The 21,838-nt window shown below is 38.1% G+C and overlaps 2 protein-coding genes across 2 annotated transcripts; both read right to left on the bottom strand.

Moving 5' to 3' along the window:
• Positions 1-112: 112 nt before the first annotated feature.
• On the bottom strand, positions 113-13,294 carry LOC131933679 (galectin-7; the record flags this gene model as incomplete). The annotated part of the gene is given in 5 exon segments (XM_059290326.1): positions 113-201; positions 6,740-7,052; positions 7,812-7,903; positions 10,852-10,992; positions 13,161-13,294. Coding segments are annotated over 4 exon segments (632 nt in total), but the record flags the coding sequence as incomplete, so codon positions are not given.
• Positions 13,295-20,016: 6,722 nt separating this feature from the next.
• Positions 20,017-21,315, bottom strand: LOC131933678 (bile salt-activated lipase-like). Its single transcript, XM_059290325.1, has one exon. The coding sequence runs from the start codon at positions 21,313-21,315 to the stop codon at positions 20,017-20,019; it is 1,299 nt and encodes a 432-aa protein (XP_059146308.1).
• Between the last annotated feature and the right edge of the window lie 523 nt (positions 21,316-21,838).

Here is a 21,838-nt window from a genome sequence, read left to right as displayed (position 1 = left end):
AGAATTTGGGGGCCCCGAAAAATCGGGGGGCCCCGGCTTGAGTCCCCTCAGCCCGCCCCCCTAATACACTGCAGCCTATAACTGAATTCAAATTAAACCAAGAAATACTTACCTTTCAAATTGTGCTGGCTGAGTTGATCTGTATAGAATCCAGTCACCAGCCCCAAGAGGATGACGAAAGACTGTTTGCAGTCTGCCACTCTGCGTGAGAAATCAGGGCGTGTTTGTTTTGTATTGAATGTGTAGTGTAGTGTTGTCTACTTTAACACAGAGCGAAGCGTAGTGTAGAGGTTGTAGTGTATTGTAGTGTAGTGTCGTCAGAGCCGGCGCTATCTATAAGGCAAACCAGGCGGTCGCCTAGGGCGCTAATCTTAAAAGGGCGCATAAATGTGTAATTGCCATTAATAAAAACTACCTATTAATTAATAACTGATTATATATATATATATATATATATATATATATATATATATATATATATATATATATATATATATATATATATATATATATATATATATGTTTGTCTGTCTTTCATGCATTACTTAAACTTTTATCCGATCGCCATGCAACTTTGTGAAGTTGTTTGACAGTACGCAAGAGAGGTTTCTGCAAAAAAAAATATTTTTTTTCTTTAATTTCGGAAGGGGGCGATTTTTTACTATATACGGTAAATTTAAAAAAGATGGAACGTTTATCCGAGTGCCATGAAACTTGGAACATTTGAAGAGTATACACCCGAGAAGGTTTATGCGAAAAAAATATTCTTAATAACGGCGCCCGAGATGGTGCGATTTTTTGTCACAGTCTTGCGTCCAGGGTTCCAGAGCGGCTATACTAGCACTTGGTATCTGTTAATCGAGCGACCCGCATAGCAGGAAAGAGGTACTACTATATTCAGCGGTAAAACTGAAACAGACACAGCCGCCGGCACCCCGGTCATTGCGTGTCCCGAAGCGCCCTGGGCTCCCCTGTGAGTACTATGGCGCCTACGTTTGTTTTTAAAAAATCTATATACTTAAGACACAATGGGCAACAATAATCGTGTACTTTATCGAATCAGGCGCGTCCTCTGGCGCCCCGGCATGAGGAAATTTATCACCCCGGGCCGTCCCGTGAGCGCTATAGAGCAAATGATCGTTTAAAGAGTATAACAGACTATGCAGGCCTATATAAATAATATAATGTGGTATTATAGTCGTTCACTAAATTGAATCAGGCGCGTCCGCCGGCGTCCCGGTATGGGGCGATTTGGCGTCCTATGCGACAACGTAATAAACACAGAAGTTGCGATATATTTAGTCGCCCAGGGCGAACTATCAATTTTACGGAGTGGTGTCGCTAGGTCGGGTGTCACCCGGTGATGCACTTAATGTTATCACCCCCCCCCCCCCCCCCCTCCGCGAAAAATCTATATATAGGCATATATATATAGGCATATATATATATATATATATATATATATATATATATATATATATATATATATAGATATATATATATATCCTACATACATTGTGTAAGTATATATACGCATGTGTAGGCTATATGTATTTAAATAACTTTTTTTTTCTGGATGTATTTTATTTTTAAATTGCGTATTTTGGACTGAACTTCGTTCTCTTTTTTTACTTTCTCGTATATACGAAGTATAGAGAAAGTCTTGTAATCGTGCAAAAAAAAAATCGAGATTTTTGCAAATCTCGACGTTTTACATCTCACTGATACGGAAAAACATAATTTTGCAATCTTGTCCGTATGTCTGTGTGTCCGTGTGTGTGTGTGTGTGTGTGTGTGTGTCCGTGTGTAAACACGATAACTTGAGTACCGTTACAGCTAGGTTGATGAAATTTCAGTTACAAGTATTATATCAAAATCGTAGATCCGTTTCAACTTTTGAGCGATTTCGGATAACCGGAAGTGGTACTTTTTCTACTTTGAATTTTTCAAAAGCCTATAACTTGAGTACTATTTCAGATAGATAAATGAAATTTCACATGTAAGTAAAAGATCTAATTCTCTACCTTCTGTTAAATTTTGAGTAATTTCCGTTGACCGGAAGTAGTACTTTATGCTACTTCCGATTTCTCAAAAAACTAATGTAAATTTATAAAGTACTAATACTATTGCGCACTATTATACACACCTTTATTAGGCGTTCGCTTGGTGCGCAATTGTTTTTTACTGAGATTCTATTCTATTTTTAAAAGTTTCAGTATTTAAAATGGATTAAAGATCATAACTATATCCCCAGTTACCATCCCCTGTTGTTTTATATAAGAATATTCGAGAAAGTTTAGGGGAGATCACTACCGGTTTATTTATATTTGTAGGAAAACGAGTAACATAGCGACCAAATATATTTTTAAACCTTTTGAATCCGCTAGTAGCTATTTACCTCCAATGGGTAGACTAAATTTGTAATCAAATTATTATAATTTAACAGATTCCATTACAAAATATGCAATATATAATGATCAAACTGATTAAAGACGTGAATAATGTGTTTTAAAATGTTAAGCTGTCGAATTGGGTCGAAATGCGTCAATGTGGCAAGCCTATCAGTTCTATTTATCTGTAGCTGGCCTTTTATTGCTTATGGTTTCCATTAGGGGTCTTCCATAAATGACGCCATGCTTTTTTTTTTGCGATTTTTACTTCCCCGCCCTTCTTTCCGTCACATATTGTCACAAAAAAAGCAGACACCCCCCCCCCCAAAAAATGACGTCCCACCTCAGCTACAACCCCAATCAAAATTGCAGTTGGATTTTTCTTTAAATACGGTCTTTTTTTCCACAATCTTGTCTGAATTTTGTCAACATAGAGTATTTTAATCAACGAGCCGACCCGCGGCATATCATACGCCGCTATTTAGTAGTTGTTTTTTCTACTTTTCAGTTATTCATAATTTGTGAATTCGACACTACCAACGCTGCTACTGAAAATATTTCTTTAAAACACTATTAGTAGCTCGTTAAGGACGATAACCCCCCACCTCCTCCCCCCCCCCCTCCGTTAAAGTAAACTCCACTTAGTTATACCCCCCCCCCCCTACTCTTAAAATAGTTTCAAAATAAATTATCTGCCCCTAATAGTCGTCACTAAACCCGGCTGTTTGTAAACATTTAGAGTGAACCACAGCTCACCAGACCATGTAGGGGTGGGGCTGGTAGGGAGCGCGTTTACAACTTGTTTTTTTAGCGTCTCCCAGAAGAGAATTATATATATAGATTCCTATTACAATTTATTAAAACAGTTTTCTTAAAAGCGAAATAACGGCTAAAACTCGTTTTCTAAAATCGCGTTTTTATAATGTTAAAGTGTGCCGTCTGAACCCATCCCCCCCCTATCCCTCATCACACACCATCACAAAATTACGGACCCTCCCCCCCTCCCCGCGACGAGTGTGGCGTCATTTATGGAGAAACCTTTATTCAGTTTCGTCTCTCAAGTTTTTTTGTAACTTAATTTATTTATAATAGATTAATACATTTAAAAACGTATGTTATTTTGTAAGACGCACTTTTAAATAGTAATTAAAAAACAAAATGTTTTCATTTAACTTATTAATTTTTGAATAAACCGGGAGTGATCTCCCCTAAACTTTCTCGAATCTAATATATAAAGTTCAATTATGTATGTTTGTTTGTAAAATGTTTGTTTGTAACAAAGGAATATAACAAAAAACGAAAAAATTTGATACTTCCACGGAGTCTAGTGTTAGATTATTAAAGTACTCATGGTCTAAATTTATGAGTTAAAAAATTACTATTGAAAGTCTTTAAAAACAATTTTCATTTTATATACTTAGAATAATAATTTTCAATTATGAACATTACATAAAATTTAAAAAAAAGTGTATCAACGTTTATAAAATTTCTAAAATTGTGTCTGAAATGTATTTGCATTTAGTTCTCATAACGTCCCTTGATTTGGAAAACACAGTTACTTCCCTTTAAAAAACCATTAAATCGGCCGGGGGAGGAAGAATTTACTTTTTATTACTTTGTTTTGGTGTTAGGAAAAAAAATTTACATAATTAGCTGGGATTGATTAAGTGCAATGTTGTAGGTATTTTTAATACTGCCTTTTATTTATTCAATACACTGAACTTACTGTTTACTTTTTTTTTTAAATCAATAACAGTTAATAAGCCAGGTCCTACATGTCCTACATGTCCTATATGTTTATTTCTTTTCATTTACGGATACGCTTGGAGGCTTGGAGTATTATAATTGTTCCTTAAATTGAAACAGGCGCATCCGCCGGCGCCTCACCAGGGTTCAATTTGGCGCCCTGGGCTATCCTGTGAGCGCTATGGTGCATAATTTCGCTTTAAACAGTGCGATAGAGTATTGATAAGAAAGGTTGATATAGTCTTTAACTGAATCGAATCCGGGAGTCCTCAGGCGCCCAGACCGGGTGCTATTTGGGGCCCCGGGCATTCCCGTGTTCGGTTTGGTGCCTATGTTCGTTTAAGGGAGTGCAAAAAACTATAAATAAGTTGGGATATTATAGTCGTTTATTAAGCTGAAACTGGCGATTCCGCCGGCGCCCCAGAATGGTACGATTTGGGTTTGCGTTAGTGGTTGGGTTTGCGTTTTGATTTGGTTCGTTTTCGTTCTTTCTTTTTCGTTTTCGTTTGTGTTTATTCTTTGTGTTTGTGGTTGGTTTTGTGTTTTCGTTTGTGTTTGAGGTTGGGTTTGGGTTTGTGTTATCGTTTATATTAGTGTTTTGGTTTATGTTATGTTTCCTTTCTTTAGTTTTGTTTTGGTTTTGGTTGGTTGTGGTTAGGGTGGGCAATGCCGGGTATATCCCGATTATTAAACACACATGTCATGTTTCTTTACAGATAGGTTTCAGAAAGCTCTTTTATAGACACCTGCACCACACTAAAAGAAGATATACAATTTTAATATAGCCGTCCCGGTTTGTGTTGTGTTCTGTTGTGTTTGTGTTGTGTTGTGTTTTTGTTTGTGTTGTTTTGTTTGTGTTGGTGTTGTGTTAGGTTGTGTTTTGTTTGTGTTGTGTTTGTGTTGTAGTTGTGTTGTGTTTTGTTTGTGTTGTGTTGAGTTTGTGTTGTGTTCGCGGTTCTTTTTTTGTGTGTTTTGGTTTTGGTTGGTTGTGGTTAGGTTGGGCAATGCCGGGTATATGCTGATTACAACAACACACATGTCAAGGTCCTTTACTGATTGGTTTTTCACAGAGGTCAGAGCAGGGCCTGGCCGGGACGGCTAGTATGCTTATATAAAACAACAGGATATGGGAACTCGGGATATAGACATGATTTTTAATCCATTTTAAATACTTAAACTTTTTAAAATAGAATAAAATGTCGTGGAAAAAGAATTGCACACCAAGTGAACGCCAAATAAAATGTGCATAATAGTGCGCAATGTTATTAGTACTATATAAATTTACATTAGTTTTTTGAGAAATCGGAAATAGCGTAAATTACTACTTTCGGTCGACGAAAATTACTCAAAATTTGATACAAGGCAGAGAATTAGATATTTTACTTACGTGTGAAATTTCATTTATCTATCTGAAATAGTCCTCAAGTTATAGGCTTTTGAAAAACTCAAAGTAGAAAAAGTTCAGCTTCCGGTTATCGGAATATATATGAAATTTCATCAACCTAGCTGTAACGCAGAGGCGTAGCGATGGGGACGGGGGGGGCAGGGGGGGACATGTCCTCCGATGCCGACCTTAGGGGGCGCCAAAATGGGTTGTAAAAAAATAAAAATGTCATTTTAGCTGCATTTTTGCAGTTTGAGGGGGAGGGGGGGTGCAAATCGAAAGTTTGAGGGGGGGTGCACATTGAAAATTTGCTCCAGAGGGGGGCGCCAAATTGAAAGTTCGTACCCGGGCGCCGTGAAGGGTCGCTACGCCTCTGCTGTAACGGTACTCAAGTTATCGTGTTTACACACACACACACAGACACATATACACACAGACATACGAACAAGATTGCAAAACTATGTTTTTCCGACTCAGGGAGCCCTAAAAAGTCGAGATTTGCAAAAATCTCGATTTTTACCTTCTCGTATATACGAAGTATAGAGAAAGTATTGTAATCGTGCAAAAATCTCGATTTCTTTTTTTGCACGATTACAAGACTTTCTTTATACTTCGTATATACGAGAAAGTAAAAAAGGCAACGATACTGGTCAAAAGCGTCCCGACCAGAGGCGTAGCGACCTTTCCCGGCGCCCGGGGACAAACTTTCGATTTGCACCCCCCCCCCTCGAACTTTCCATTTGCACCCCCCCCCCCTCTCAAACTTTCGATTTGCACCCCCCTCGAACTTTTCATTTGCACCCTCCCCCCTCAAACTTTCAATTTGGCGCCCCCCTAAGGTCGGCGCCCGGGGAAATATGTCCCCCCCCCCCCCGCCCCCCCCCCCCCCCCGCCCCCCCTCTACGCCTCTGGTCCCGACCTGTCTAATTAAGCGGTTGGGGATCTAATTCTCTAACTTCTATAAAATTTTGAGTAATTTCCGTCGACCGGAAGTAGTAATTTACGCTATTTCCGATTTCTAAAAAAAACGCATGTGAATTTATAAAGTACTAATAATATCCCGCACTATTAACACATTTTATTTGGCGTTCACTTGGTGTGCAATTCTTTTTTTTACGAGATTCTATTTTTTAAAATGTATTCAACGGGCTATAGATTATCGGTATTAGATTACATATAAGCAAAATGTTGTATATTCACAGTAAACAAGATAACTTACAAATACACTAGCTCTGTATATGTGGGCATCACCATAAGCTTTGAGGTAATTAACCTCAGACCACGGAACTTCATGTTTAAAGTCGGCGAAATAAAGACTGTTCACATATAGCTTTATATTTGCCGGAGTATTTTGAATCTTGAAGGTGAAATTGGTTCCTCTTGTGAAGGGCATACCTCCTCTTGTCAGTTCTTTGCCCCATTTACCATTATACCTGTGAGTTCGGACCACAAGTTGGTGATTAAACCGAATGCTGACGTGAAGAATTTTGTCAGGTAAGCAGTCCTCTTCAGAACACAGTTCCACCGTAAACCTGACCGTTGATAAAAAAAATGAAAGAAAAATAACTTTGAATTCAGGACAGTGACTTTAGTATTATAATAATAAACACGGGACTAAGTCACCTAGAATAAAGTATAATCAATTAACGCTTTGGGAACGGCATTAAAATAATGATTTAATGTTTTTCGGTTCTAATTCGGCAGAACAAGTGTTGGCTCCTTCATTTTACAAGGAAAATTGTTGCCTTTTTACATTCTTCGAACTAACTGATGTAATCCATTATTTGAAAATGATGTCTATATTAGGTTTTATATCATCATCTTGTTTATGGTTGAAGAACGGCGTATCATAGATTTTGATGCAAAGATGCATGAAGTTTATTTGGTAGGGCTGTAAATAATATAGTTTTTCATATTTGATTTTTAAGAGTTTTGAGTAAATTATTCATAAAAATATGGTCACAACCGGTCATTACACAATAAGCTCTTTTGGGGAGATTGTAACGTCTCTGCATTGAAGTAAAAAAAAATTGGTACATTGATGTATAGGTCAACATTTAGTACATTGATGGATGGGTAGATGTTCTGTACATAGATGGATGTATCATTTATAAATACATTCATGTATAAAAAATGTCTGCTTCATGGCGATCAAATTCAAACTGCATAGTCAGTATCTCGCTATCACTGACTGGACCCTCTTTAGCAACTACTTTCTAAACATTTATACCCCAAACATCAGGCCCAATGTAGTACCTTCAGTATTAGGCGTTTCTCATAGTTTTACTTACTTTTGTGCATTAGGAGGTATGAATCCTCGAAGCTCATAGACAGTAGTTGAAGTTATATTAATTTTAACGGCAAACGTGAAAGGGCTTATAAACTGAAACAAAAATATATCAATCCGCAATTGTTGAACTATAAATAAAAGTAAATACATTTATGTTTTCAAAGAAAAGCTTTTTGCGAAAAAAGTAAATTGTGATGCGGAAGCTTCCATTCCCCCCCCCCCCCCAACTATCTTTGCCGACAGGTGTCGTTGGTTAATGATTCATATCATATACTTCTCTTTCGTATTTATCTTTCAAGCAGGAAATCAACCAAAAAAATTAATGACGTTAAAACACGCTTTTTCGCCAACTAAAATTGCAAAGATGTGTACTTGATTGGTGAGTTCATAACACTTTCAACACTTGGAAAAGAATCCAATTGTATTAAAGCGTTTTTTGTAACAATGAAATAAGAAAAAGGTGGTGGGTGAGATTGCTATTTTGCCAAGGTATATAGGAAGGATTTATACCGGAACGGTGAGTAGATAAATTGATGAACACGTAGAATAGAAACCAATTGTATTAACGCATAATTTACGATTTCACTAGCCAGTTTTGTTAAGAAATGACGCGATTAGTTCTTTGTACGATTCCTAGGATTCTCTTAACATCAAGTGAGAGTCAAGTTACGTTAACTTGATTGCATTATATCTTGTCTGGATCCGCTGATCTCTAAATAGCATACGGTCGGAGTGGGTGGGTAGGGGTCGGCGTGGTCAAGTCGGTAAAGCTCATGGTTGCTAAACCGAAAAGTCTCGAGTTCGAACCCTCGGGCAGATGGGGACAGCCACTCTTCTAGGAGAGACAACTCCACAAAAAAGCAGGCTGAAATCGGAGTCAATGGCCTCAATGGCACAAAACCAGTTGACAAGTAATCCTTAATTGTGATGGAAGCATGGTCGAGTTGGCAAAGCTCGTGGTTGATAAATTCGAAAAAAGTCTCGAGTGCAAACCCCCTGGCAGATAAAGCTCGATCCCTCCCAACACTTAAAATTAAGAACGAAGAAGAAGAAGAAGAAAGGAGTGGGTGGTTGATAATCTTTGTCCAACATTTTAAGAGCTAAGAAAAATAAAATAAAGCTCTCTGTTATTTAAAATTACATATTAAACCCATTTACTTGAAAATCAATATAATGTACTGTAATATAGGTAAACTGGTACAACACGGATTGCTACTGCTGTGTTCCTTTGTTCAACCTAAGTGATAAGTTACAACTGTGATATACTAGTATCGAAATCGTTCTAAAGACATGACCAAAAGTGGACCAAAAAATCTTGCATTTTCTACAAACTACACTCTAAAGCAGTGGTTTTTAACCTTTTCATATGCGTATTCTCCGAACCCTTCATAATAGTTCTATCGTCAACACTTACAAAATCCGATCGTGAATCATATGAGTCTAGTGTATGTCTGTTGACCACCGCCAAAGCCCTGAGACTGACTCACCAAACCTCTAGGTTTGTTCGAACCTAGGTTAAGAACCACTGCCCTAAACTCTTTTGATTTTTTTTCTTTTTATTCGTTTCGGCTTCTTAACGAGAATAAGGTAGACAACTCTTGGTCAACACACTTCTTATTTCTCACCATTTCCTTCATGACTTTTTTTTTGTTTCCTGATGTTCTTCTTTCCCCGTGGGCTTTACATCAGCACCTGCTTAGTAATGTCATTTACTGTCATTCTAATATTGTGCCCTAACCATCACCTTTTCAATGCTCTTGTTTCATTCTCCACTGTATGTAACCACAGAACTCAGAGCCATACAATAAAAGAGACTTCACATTTAGCTATAGATCCTCACTGATTTTTTTTTACAATGCCTTTGAATGCCACATTGGTTTAAAAAGTTAAACAGCAGTTATTACTATTTTTTCAACCAGTTCCTTTTGATCTGCATTTGTTGTTGGCTAAGTGCGAGAAGGCATCAAACATCACATCTGCGAAATCCAAGGCTTCTTAAATGTTGTTTCTAGCTTGTTTCATTATACATTTACTATTCAACAAAATATCTATGTCGTATTCCAATTTGTATAATACATGTTTCTGATAATTGCTATTGTGTATCACGTGTATGACCTTATTCTAACAAACTTAAAATCTAACTATGTAACATATCATAACAGAGACAAGGGGCGGATTAAACGTGAGCGGGGCCCCCGGTTGAAATTATATATATATATATATATATATATATATATATATATATATATATATATATATATATATATATATATATATATTTATTTATTTATTTATTTATTTATTTATTTATATATATATATATATATGAATATATATATATATATATATATATATATATATAGAGAGAGAGAGAGAGAGAGAGAGAGAGAGAGAGAGAGAGAGAGCGCTCCAAAATTGGTTGATAGGCAATTGATACGTCAATAGTGAGTGGTGTGATACTGCCCGTGGATGATAGTATTCGTTGCAAGCTTAAGTAGAGCTAGACACTTCGTGTTTGATTAAGTTAAAACGTCTGTCTATGCGAATTAAAATGGACAATTCAAGATCATTTTTCCTGCGATCGGCCTCTGTAAAACATTCAAATCTGCAATACATGTCGTATTTTTGGCACGGCACGTGGTATTATTTCTATATATTATATGAACACAGAACACGTCGCCATTTGTTGTGGGGACGGAGTACCTCGATTGAACCAAACGCTGTTAAAATGAAACGATGACAGCTGCTGTTAATCATGTTTGATTTTCAATTTTAGGCCGATGTTATTTTATGTAAAAAAAAAGTTGTTTAAAAAATATTACATAAAATAAAATCATCTGATTTAAAACATTCCTTTAAATAATAAGTGTAAATACAAAAATTTGGAAATAAAAGAACCTAAATAATGGACACTATGGGGTCTCAACTATCGTGTGCGATTTCGGTCGCGACTGTCTATTATTTATTAGTTTTTGTTTGTGTTAGAAATTAGCCGAATCATTCGATAAAGCTTTGATTTTCCCAGTAAAAATAAAATTTACCCATTTGTTTCCGGAAGTCTGGCGAGTGTGAAGTGATTCAGGAAGACTGATGGAAGCATTTTCCCCTGTAGCTTCACATGTTAAACTCATGAGGATAAGCGGCACTAAATATAAGGTGCACTTCATCGTTATTTGCATTTTCTGGAATATTTTGAAAAGCATGTCGTATATTAATAAACCGGGAGTGATCTCCCCTAAACTTTCTCGAATATTCTTATATAAAACAACAGGGGATGGGAACATGTGATTTAGTTATGATTTTTAATCCATTTTAAATACTTAAACTTTTTAAAATAGAATAGAATCTCATAGAAAAAAGAATTGCGCACCAAGCGAACGCCGAATAAAGATGTGTATAATAGTGCGGAATATTATTAGTACTTTATAAATTCACATGCGTTTTTTTAGAAATCGGAAAGAGTGAAAATTACTACTTCCGGTCAACGGAAATTACTCAAAATTTGATAGATGGCAGAAAACTAGATATTTTACTTACATGTGAAATTTCATTTATCTATCTGAAATAGTACTCAAGTTATAGGCTTTTGAAAGCTAGGTTGATGAAATTTCATATATAAGTATTATATCAAAATCGTAGATCTGTATCAACTTTTGAGCGATTTCCGATAACCGGAAGTGATACTTTTTCTACTTTGAATTTTTCAAAAGCCTTCAACTTGAGTTCTATTTGAGATAGATAAATGAAAATTCACATGTAAGTAAAAGATCTAATTCTCTAGCTTCTGTCAAATTTTGAGTGATTTCCGTTGACCGGAAGTACTAATTTATGATTTCTCAAAAAACGCATGTAAATTTATAAAATACTAATAATATCCCGCACTATTATGCACATTTTGTTTTGGCGTTCGCTTGGTGCGCAATTCTTTTTTCTACGAGATTTTATTCTATTTTTAAAAGTTTAAGTAATTAAAAATCATGTCTATATTCCGAGTTATATAAGAATATTCGAGAAAGTTTAGGGGAGATCACTCCCAGTTTATTTTAATTTTAGTATTTAAAATGTATCATGTGTACACCCCGAATTGCCATCCCCGTCTTGAAAATAGTTATGTTGTCGTATTTAATTTGGATGTGGTTTGTGAGAGTGTGTTGGTGGATGTTGCAACATCAATAATTATATTCACGTGTCGTGGTCTATGGATATGTTACCTAACGTTCTAAATTGGGGTTGATACAGTAGCGTAGTGGGGGGGGGGTACATATGTCCCCGGGCACCTACCTTAGGGGGCGCCAAAATGGGTTGGAAAAATAGATTGAAAGGTTGAGGGGGGTGCAAATTGAAAGTTTGAGGGGGGGGGGGTGGTGGTGCAAATCGAAAGTTTGAGGGGGGTGCAAATGGAAAGTTTGAGGGGGGTGCAAATCGAAATCTTGAGGGGGGTGGCGCAAATCGAAAAGTTTGTCCCCGGGCGCCGGGAAGGGTCGCAACGCCTCTGGGTTGATATAAACGGGACCATGAAATTTACTTCACTCCGGTCAATTACTCCCGCTCATTTCTCCAACGTCATTTCTCCCAGATCAACCACACCTGTCGATTATCCAACCTCGCAAAACCTAACAACCCATCCAACATCTGTAGGGCATTATCCCCGGAAAACTACCCATCGGTTAGGGTAATGGAAGGAAATGTTGAGGGTAATGGTGAGGGTGAGGGAAAAGATAATGGTGAGGGTGTGGGTAAGGGAAATGGTAAGGCTGAGGGTAAGGGTAAACTTAGGTGCATTTTCACTTAGGTATACGAAATTTCATATATAAGTATTATATAAAACATATAAGTAATATATCAAATGTTTAGTTTTCCTTCAAATTTTGAGCGATTTCCGGTATCTCAAAAGCACATAACTTTAGTGATGTTATAGTTAGGTGGACGTTATTGCATGCATAACTATAAAATCTTGTTTAATTGGTTTCTTTCAACTTTTGAGTGCTTTCCGGCGAATGGAAGAGGCAATTTACGTTATCGCCGATTTCTTTAAAAAGTATTAGGTGTCAATATGTTATGCTCAAAATTGCACGTTGACTACAATTTTAGCTTTTTTTTTCTTGATTTGCCTTTTTTTCATCCAAGAACAAACTACATGCTTGCATTTGTTTAATTTTCGAGTTTACTCTCAAATACCCGGGGGTTCGAACACTTGACTTGTCGGTTAGCAGCCATGAGCTTAATCGGTCCGACTACGCCGACCCCAGTTATAGCATATTACTGTACATTTACTTTTTTTTACATCCGTTGACATGCCCTACAGAGAAAAAACACTGAAAGTCAGGTGTAAACATTACATATATCTTACCCTTGTATCTACGAGCCTCGACACGGGTCATATGTTTGTGATGCTTATACAGTCACTTGTCATATGGTTGTGATGCTTTACGTAAACTTCCGGGCAGACCCTTGTACAAGGTATTATTTTCATTGGCCAGCTTTAAGAACCATACGCCAGTTAAAACGTGGCAGTGTTTCTATTGGCCAGAATAAACTACATGTACCGTTGTACAGTGTTCATTGGTTAGCTTAAAACCCCATTAAATTGACTGCAAGTTCTGATTTATTTATTAATTTTTTGCTGTCCCCAGGGGCGTAGCCAGGAATTTTTCTTTGTTCTTTGGCGGGGTAAGGGGATCAAACTTTTCCATCATATATATATATATATATATATATATATATATATATATATATATATATATATATATATATATATATATATATATATATATATATAACAGATTACATTGTATTAAATAGCTCGACAATAAACTCCTTCAAGTACCTTTGCGCCATCCTATCTGATCAGGGAACAAAGCAAGAAGTACTTTTAAGAACTGCCTAAGCAACCGCAGCCTTCAGTGAGTAATGGAGCATTAGGTAGCCTATCGCTTGACCTACCTTTTTACTGTCGCCATGGTAATGATGGTACTATAGCACTAAAAAAGTAGAAAATAAATTATAGACCACTATTTAAATAACTATAAAGAAAAGCGTGGGTCACTTTAGTATCTATTGGATACCTTTACTAATGTTTAGGAAGAGATCCACGCTTTTTTTAGAGTTATTTAAATAGTAGTCTATAATTTATTTTTCTACTTTTTAGTGCATTAGTACATAAAAGCTTGTTATTAAAACGTTTTTTTTTTTTAAATTGTTAGTACTTTAACATGTTTTTATTTACAATAGATTTTTATGACTAAAAACCATTGCGCGCCTATTGAACGTGATGACTCGCTATTCAATGTGATAACGCATGTGATGTGGTTGGATTGAAATGCCTACTAATTTGGTCAAAATTATAATTAATTCATAAAAAATTAATTAGGCATCCAATTAAGTCAAATTTAATTTCAGATTGCATTGTCTTCGTGTCTTGACCCACGTACCAATTACGAACCGTATCTGTCAGTTAGAAGTGTTCGAATTTTCGCTCGAGCGTTTCGATGTAGACAGACAGACTGACGAGGAAGTGAGTTAAATAAAAGCTTGTAAAAACTAACCCACCGTATCACTGAAAATCATTCATATCATCGTAGCCATTTAAAAAACAAACGCGTTTTTTCACAAATCATTTTCTGGGCTACCGATTAAACTTGATAGTTAAAATTGATATCAAATTAAAGGTAAATAAATGCAGTTTTTAACTGTTCAAATCATCTTGAACAATAATGAAGTTTATAATCTTAGCGATACCCTATCATTAGGAGTAACAAAAAGATCTCCCTTGGCGTCATGTATGGATGCAAGGCATAGACCATCAATCAGGGGCGGAACTACAGTGTCGCCAGACCCCACAATGTGGGGGGGGGGGGGGCAGGCCGTTTAGGGGCCCACATCTGACCATAATCAATTTTTTAATAGTTAAAAAATAATAATTTTCTAGCATTTTTGACTTGATGGTTGTTTTGTAAAAATAATACAGTAGCTCCGGTTGGATTATCTTTGTTCTATATACACCATCCCGAGTCCCCTTTCTCCTACAATCAAACACACGCTGTTGTCGGTAAAATTCTTTTGAAAATAAATCAAAGTCCATCGCGCGAGAGGCCGCTAGATATTAAGAGGTGGCCCTCTTTTTCTAGTTCCGCCACTGCCCTCAATGCAGATATCCACAGACGGATCCTGACCCAAAGATCCCAAGAGTTAAGGGATTATTGACTGATCACTGAACTATTTTGTCTCATTTTACCCTACACTTTTTTTTTATCTCTGGCCTTCCAAGCAGTTTGGGCCTAAAGTAAGTAAATAAAGGACTCTGTCTCTGGGCTCTGTTTCATAATGCATTTTCGCTAATTTACTCTACAGGTCAGAACGGGGGGGGGGGGGGTTCAACTTCAATTACTCCTGCCCGGTCACTTTAGGTCAATAATCTTACCCAGTGTATACCTAGGTCTGACATTAATGTCGCTCTACACAATTACAGAGTTCATCCGAATCAATAACAATCAGGACCTGCCCATACAGCTAAATGGAGAAGATATACGAGAAAAAAAAATTCACATATCTGGGAAGCGTGATCAATAAGGATGGGGAGCAGACGAGGACATGAAATGCAGTATCAACAAGGCTAGATGTGCCTTCAACTCACTGAGCTCAATATGGAAGTGCACAGCCCTATCACTCCAGAGCAAGATAAAAATCTTTAACACAAATGTCAAGGCAGTATTGCTCTATGGCTCGGAGACTCGGAGGGTTACAAAGGCAAATACAGATGAGCTACAGTCGTTCACAAATAAATGTTTACGACAGATCATTAAAATAAGATGTTCCGAAAAAATATCAAATAAAGACCTGTGGCAATACACAAGACAATATCCAATAGAAAAGGACATCAAACCCCGTAAACGGGGATGGATTGGACATACCATGAGAAGGGAAGAAGTTAATATCGCAAAAAAAAACTATTGACTGTAAACAATAAAGAAAAAGGAAAGTAGGTCGGTCAAAGAGATCATGGAAAAGAACGGTAGAGGAAGAGACAGGCCGCTGGGCTCAAGTGGGCACAGATAAAGGGAGCAGCCCAAAACCGAGTCCGGTGGAGAGGTGTAAGTGCAGTCCTCTGCTTTCTATGGGCCCAAAAGAAAAATGATAATGCGAACGCTGATATAATATTATTTTCTGGAGCATCAGCTTAATGTAAACAATGACTGAGTAGGAGGTGATGACAGCTGGTATTTATACTAAAGTGTGTGCACGTGTTAAATATTTTGAAAACTGAAATAAGCTTGTGATTCAACCATTAAAACATTAGTTTTTAAAGTAAAAACCAAAAATTAAGTTGTAAAGTGAAATGTCTTATGGTTTGTAAGAAAAAAAATGGTCAACTCCTAAAAATCGGGGGCCACTGGCTCCCCCCCCCCCTCCCCCACCCTCCCCTTCCTTAATCCTCTACTGCCCATACCATCAATTTTTTTTAAAAACTACGCTTAGTAAGTTCTCATAAGGACTCATCACATTAGTTATCATCTTACAGATGTATAGGCATACATATATATATATATATATATATATATATATATATATATATATATATATATATATATATATATATATATATATATATATATATATATATATATATAAAAGTTTCAGCCCAGTGCCCCGCCCAAACCTAATGCCCTGTAAAATCTACTTTGACTGCCCCATGAACCGCCTGGTTTGTGAGTGTAATTCACGATGAATTCGGTTGTGATGCTGTCCACATAGCCTATATGAGAGTGTAATTCACGATGAATTCGGTTGTCATGCTGCCCATATAGCCTATATGTTTACGTGTTGTATTGTCCGTTTATTCTGTGGTTTGCTTAATGCAGCTGTTACAACAAATTAAGTACGAATTAGATGGATCTATAGTGTATTAGCGAGGAGCCATTAATTTTCCTATCACGCGGTTTAAAATTGACATCTATACCGACTAATTTTAAAGGCTATATGCTTTGCTTTTGTGTCTTCGATTTGTGAAGATCAAGAAGATACCGTGAAGATGCTGATATTGTAAACCACAGACCATTTCAGACGAGAAAATCAGCAGAAAATAATAAAACCTGATTTAGTTCATTAACTCTAGTCTCTGGAGAATGCATATTTATTAAGCATTTCAAACCGTTATACATGGCCGTCATTGCAGAAAAATCGTTTTAAACGATGTTTGTAGTCGTGTTTAAAAACACGTTTTCAAATAAATTTGAGTATGACAATTTCAGTTTTCTCTTATTCTGTGTTTGTCGTTTATTGCGAGACGCCCTTCAGAAAGTACACAAAAAGATATCGATGAAGCAAACTTCACATTTGCAATCAGTGTTGTAGAGGATGACCCAATGAAGTTTATAGAGGATAACTCATCTCTAAACTTGTATCAGTGGCGTAGGCAGGGGGGTTAGGGGGGGTCATAACCCCCCCATAGATCCCTCGGTATATATATAAAGTTTGAGGGGTGTAAATCGAAAGTTTGAGGGGGGTGCAAATCGAAAGTTTGAGGGGGGGGGTGCAAATCAAAAGTTTGAGGGGGTGCAAATCGAAAGTTTGAGTGGGGGGGGGGTGCTAATTGAAAGTTTGTCCCCGGGTTATATACTGCTGGAAAAAATTTGAACCCTCCCCCCCCCCCATGAGACGATCCTAGCTACGCTACCGACCTGTATGACTATCAACAGAGATAGTATTCGCTCATCAAAAACAAATTAACATGAAGAATAGCATGTGTGTCCAGCCAATATTTCAGTTATCTGACTTATGCAAACTATAGTCCTGTCATCTGACTTACGCAAACTATAGTCCTGTCATCTGACTTACGCAAACTATAGTTCTGTCATCTGACTTACGCAAACTATAGTTCTGTCATCTGACTTACGCAAACTATAGTTCTGTCATCTGAATTAAGCCCAGCAAACATTTATGTGATCTGGATTAAGTCAAATCGTTAATTAAGTCATTTAACTTGTCCAGCCATCACTGGACTTAAGTCCAGCCAACATATTAGCCATATAGCTGAAGTTCATCTAAGAAATAATCTTCAAATCATTGTCACGTGTTTACGTGGCCAAATTTCACGAACCTATCAAATTCGACTGAGAAGGTGAGTTTTTTTTAACCCGTGCAAGAAACGCAGTGAATGAACTGGTAAATAATCAACAGGATCTTGATTAACCTCGGCTATACTTTGAACATGCTCTAATCTCACATGTTATCAAATCAGCGGCATAATAGGTAAGGGTTGTGAAGGAAGAGGGGGTTATACAATCAGTAGTATAGGCAAGGGTTCTTAGGTGGTTTGGAAACATCCCTCTCCATGAACTGTTGTCTTTTTGACATAATTAGTTTTGCAGTGGCGTAGGCAAGGGGTGTTCTAAAAGGAGAAGGGCTAGAACACCCCCAATGGACCCCTAAGTGAAAATCGTCTCAAGTTGTAGGTCTACGATTTCTCACAAAGTGCAAAGGATGAAGGAAATAGAAATAGAGGCCATGAACCCGAGTAGGATTGAAGTTTATAATATACAAGTCGTGGCGTAGACATCAACACACCGAGATCTTCTTCGTTCTTTATTTTAGTGTTGGAAGGGATCCCCTCCAACATTAAGCGTTACGTGTCAACTGCATATGCGCCATTGAGGACATTGACTCCGATTTCAGCATGATTTTCTTTTTGGGTTTGCTTCCATAGCCATTACCCAGCCAAGAACAAACTACAAGGCAGCAGTTGTTTGTTTTTGGAGTTGTCTCTCCTAGAAGAGGGTTCGAACTCGAGACTTTTCGGGTTAGCAACCATGAGCTTTACCAAGTCGACCACGTCACGCCGATATCTGAGAGCTAGTAAATCTCCGCGCTAACGCCCGCAGCTTGTAACGTCATAAACCATCTTGGTGTTGTTCCATTGTTAGTGTCTAGAAGGTTCCAATCAACACACAGTATAACTTTAGCATAAAAATATGGATTCGACGGTGAAAGTTTTACGAAATATTTTAAGAAACAAAACTAGATTTTTCTTTTAAATCCGCTTTGTTAACAAACATCCCAGTTTTAGAACCTGTCGAATCAAAAACAGAAGATCGTGAGGTGTCTACACGTGCTTGCTGTCTTGCCTACACTGCTTATGGCCGATCTAACTTCTCGTAAATTTATTTCAACCGTTTGTGTGAACTGATTTGTTCAACAGCTGACGTCTTTGTTCAATCACAGTAACCTGTTGATTTCAATGCTGACTTCAGATGTCAAGTTGATCCACTACTTATTTTGCTTGTTGTTGTTGTGGTTGTTTGTTTGTTTGTTTTTGTTTTTTTTTTTTTTTTTTTTTTTTTGTACTATCCATGCCTAATAAGAATCTTCGTAATTGAAAAACTAAAAATGGCGTATCGTTTTATACGTAGGGCGAATTGCCGAATATCCTCAACAATACATCATTATCATCATTCCTGTGGACCCCTTGAGAACATGATACCTGGACCCAAAAGTTTGTAGCCCGAAATTTTTGTAGCTTGAAATATTCGTAACTTTCGAAATCCGGAATGTTCGAGGTCCGAAATGTTCGAGATCCGAAATTTTCAAGATCCTAAACATTAGTTACCTCAAACTTTTGTGGCACGAGATTTTTGTTGTCTCAAATATTCTTAACGTGAATTGACGGGGCTCTTTTTGTCAAAGCCGTTTTTTTTTTCACTGGCCGCTTTGACGCCCCACGGAAAAAATTTGATAGATAAATCGTGTTTTGTACATTCCTACCTGCAGTATGCTTGTAGGTTATTAAAAAGCAGGTCGTTTATCCGGTAAACAGCATGTATATCATACATTTAAATTTGTGTGCTGTTATCAATTTAAAAAAAAAAGGTTTTTAAATTGGTAGAACTTCGCTGTTAAAAGCTCGATTTATTTAAGAATTTCTGTTGGTTCATGAAAAGTTTTTCATTCAGGCATATAAAAGATGTTATAGTGGTAGTGCGGTAGAAACTGTGTGCTTGGTGGGTTGGACAAAATGGTCACGTCTATGTCGAAAATCGTGGTCGTGCTATTTTAATGTCTGTAGCCAGTATGTCGGGAGTCATTTTGTCGTGAGCCAATATGTCGTGAGCCCTTGTCATAATTTTCATTTACTTAAATAAAAAACACAGTGTTGTTGGTGTTTAATTTTTATTCAAAACCAAAGTTTATGTCCAGATTTCCGCCAACTGACCTCATGAGGTTGGTTTGCTGTCAATGATTTCTAGAACTCGGTTGAACATCGGGATCACGTGGGCACTGGGGAATGACGTCATGGTCGAGTTGACGTCAATGTATAAAATCTCGTGGTTGGCCGGCGAGTACGGCGCCCACTGTATAGCCGTACCGTTCTCCGTGGGGTTGCCGTACTTGGCGAAGTTGGTCCACATCGTCTGGACCAGGTCACCCACGGCCCGCTGGTCGTGGGTCGACACGGCGTAGTTGAAGGACGAGTCGTCGACGAAGACCATAGGCAGCTCGGCGGAGTGCAGGACCCCCATCCAGTCGGGCAGGTAGCTGGTCAGCTCCAGCAGGTTGTCCACGATGAAGTTGAACTGGTACAGGTAGTGCTTGCTGTTGGGGTTACCGTTCGCGGACATTTTATCGATCTCCAGAGCTTCGGACAGCGCGAAAAGTAAATCGGTCAAGCCGCGGATGAGCTGGGTTCTCAGTGCCAACGGGTTGGTCTCGTTCTTGAGGTACTGGTCCTCTACCAGGTTCTGAAGTTCCTCGATGGTGCTATTCTCGAAGGCGTATTTCTCGGTGATTTTCAAAAAGAAGTAGATGAATTCTTCTCTGGTTACGCCGTTGTCTTCATCGTCCTCGATGACGAATGAGTATTCTCCAGAGTTGTAGCCCCTGAGCGTGTCCACTTTATTAAACAGACCTTTATCTAGAAGATTTTCCGGGTAGTCGGGAAGGAAACCGAATTTCGTTTCTACGCGAGGGGTGGCGATCATGCTGACGTTGAGTTCCTTGGTGATCTCCTCGCTGGCCACGACAAGCGAGAAGGCGTCCACCCCTCTGAGACAGGTCAAGTACTCCGCGGAATCCGACTGCGTGCAGTTCACCTTCTCACCGATCATTTTAGCAAAGCTGGAAATTTTAATCAGAGTCGTCGGTCTTTCCACCGCCCAGGCGCTCAGCGAAGCCCCGCTTTCCATGATCGCTCTCTTGAACAAATCTTTAGACAGGGGGGAGATGGTGTGTAGCGAGACGCTCGCCGCGCCGGCGCTTTCGCCAAAAATCGTCACCTCGTTGTGATCGCCTCCAAACACCCGGATGTGCTTCTGGACCCATTCCATGGCCAGGACCTGATCCAGCATGCCGTAATTGCCGGGCATGACGTCATCGCCCGTGGACAGGAAACCGAACAGGCCGAGCCTGTAGTTAATGGTGACGACGACCACGCCGCGTTCGCAAAGAGTCGAGCTGTCGTACATGTACTCGGAACCGGAGTCAGAGTCGAAGCCGCCTCCGTGGATGAAAATCATGACCGGAAATGATCCACTCACATCCGGGGACCAGATGTTCAAACTGAGGCAATCTTCCGACTCGTTGCCGTCTTTTGTTTCGTTTCTTTGCATGCACCGCCTTCCATATTTTAAAGCGTCCTTTACGCCGGTCCACGCAGGGGCTTCTTCTGGTGGCGCAAATCTTTTGTCTCCTAAAGAAATGGCAGAGTTCAATTGTGATTTTAAAAATGTTTTTCTTCAATGGTTTAATCTGTTTTATTTTCTTTCAATATTTTAATTGGTCTTATCAAATTTTTTAAAAATGATGTTATAACAAATTGTCTGTAATTAAAATGTATGAAAAACTATACTATTTTATAAGAGAAAAACATATTAATAAAATTCCATAAATGACGTCACACTCGGAAGTGGGAGAGGGGGGGGGGGGTCCGTAATTTTGTGACGGTGTGTGATGGGGGGGTCAGATGGTGTGACGTCACTTTTTTGCATTATAAAAAAGCAATGTTAAAATAGAGTTTTAGTCGTTGTTAGAAAACGGTTT

This window comes from Physella acuta, unplaced genomic scaffold, assembly GCF_028476545.2.
Source record: "Physella acuta isolate Inbredline_101_S28 unplaced genomic scaffold, ASM2847654v3 ptg002598l, whole genome shotgun sequence".
Classification (NCBI taxonomy): domain Eukaryota; kingdom Metazoa; phylum Mollusca; class Gastropoda; family Physidae; genus Physella; species Physella acuta.
The sequence above is the reverse complement of the archived record's forward strand: the minus strand, read 5'-3'. Positions and strand labels throughout refer to the sequence as shown.

Coding starts and splice junctions, on each gene's coding strand:
- LOC131933678 (XM_059290325.1), bottom strand. CDS start 21,315: ATGATTTTCATCCACGGAGGCGGCTTCGACTCTGACTCCGGTTCCGAG.